This window comes from Charadrius vociferus, unplaced genomic scaffold (assembly GCF_000708025.1).
Source record: "Charadrius vociferus isolate BGI_N301 unplaced genomic scaffold, ASM70802v2 scaffold1295, whole genome shotgun sequence".
In the NCBI taxonomy this organism is placed as follows: Eukaryota; Metazoa; Chordata; class Aves; order Charadriiformes; family Charadriidae; genus Charadrius; species Charadrius vociferus.
In genome coordinates, this window is record NW_009648567.1 from 198,170 (window position 1) to 199,106 (window position 937).

The window sequence follows — 937 nt, forward strand, 5'->3', positions numbered from 1 at the left end:
GCCCCCCCTTGTCCCCCACTGTCCCCCACTGTCCTGTCCATCTCCCTCCCACCCCTCCATCCCCAATCCCACTCCATCATCCCTCATCCCCCTCCATCCCCTCTGTCCCCCTCATCCCCCCCCATCCCCACACGGGGGACACATCTCCCCGCTCTGTCCCCCCACAGGCCACCAGGCAGGGACCCCGATGCCACCTGAGTCACAGGAGGATATGGTGAGGCCGTGGGGTCCCCGGGGGCCCCCCGGATGGGCTGGGGGGGGGCTGGCAGGGAGGCAGCGTCCCTCTTCTCGGGGACCGCAGGGGACAGTGTCAGATGGGGGATTTTGGGGGTGCAGGAGTGGCTCTGATGCCATCACCACCCGCAGGGACAGCTGACGTACGCCCAGCTGATATTCAGCGCCCAGGCGGTGACCCGGACACGGTGACAACCCCAACCATGGAGCTTGTCCCTCCATGTCCTCAGCCCCGGGGCACCACCCTGTGACACTCCCCCGGGGTGCTGGGGCTGCTCCACCCGCTTTGCGAATGGGATCAAATTTTTGGGATGAAATAAAGAACTTCTTCCTTTGGTCTAGCGAAGTTCAGGGCGCTGTGCTTGACCTTGGTGAACCTCATGAGATTCATGCGGGCCCAATTCTTCATCAGTGATGTGGAGAGTGGGATCCACAGTACCCTCAGAGAGGTTCCAGGTGACACTGAGCTGAGTGGGGTGGTGACACGCTGGAGGGACGGGGTGGCATCCAGAGGGACCAGGACAGGCTGGAGAGGTGGACCTCATGAGGTCCAACAAGGCCAAGCGCAGGGTCCTGCACCCGCGTGGGGGCAGCCCCCGCTCCCAGCACAGACTGGGGATGGAGGGATGGAGAGCAGTGCTGCCGAGAGGGACGTGGGGGTGTCGAGGGGGGGGATTGTGCCCCTCTGCTGCGCTCTGCTCTG

The 937-nt window shown here is 64.5% G+C and overlaps 1 protein-coding gene across 1 annotated transcript in view; it reads left to right on the forward strand.

Annotated features, from left to right (window-relative positions):
• Window positions 1-187: 187 nt before the first annotated feature.
• The window catches only part of APH1A (APH1A gamma secretase subunit), a 5,376-nt gene continuing 4,626 nt past the window's right edge, over window positions 188-937 (forward strand). The window contains exons 1-2 of the mRNA XM_009886195.1: window positions 188-214; window positions 367-422. Of these exons, the coding sequence (XP_009884497.1) occupies window positions 188-214; window positions 367-422 (83 nt within the window). The remainder of the gene's footprint in view (window positions 215-366; window positions 423-937) is intronic.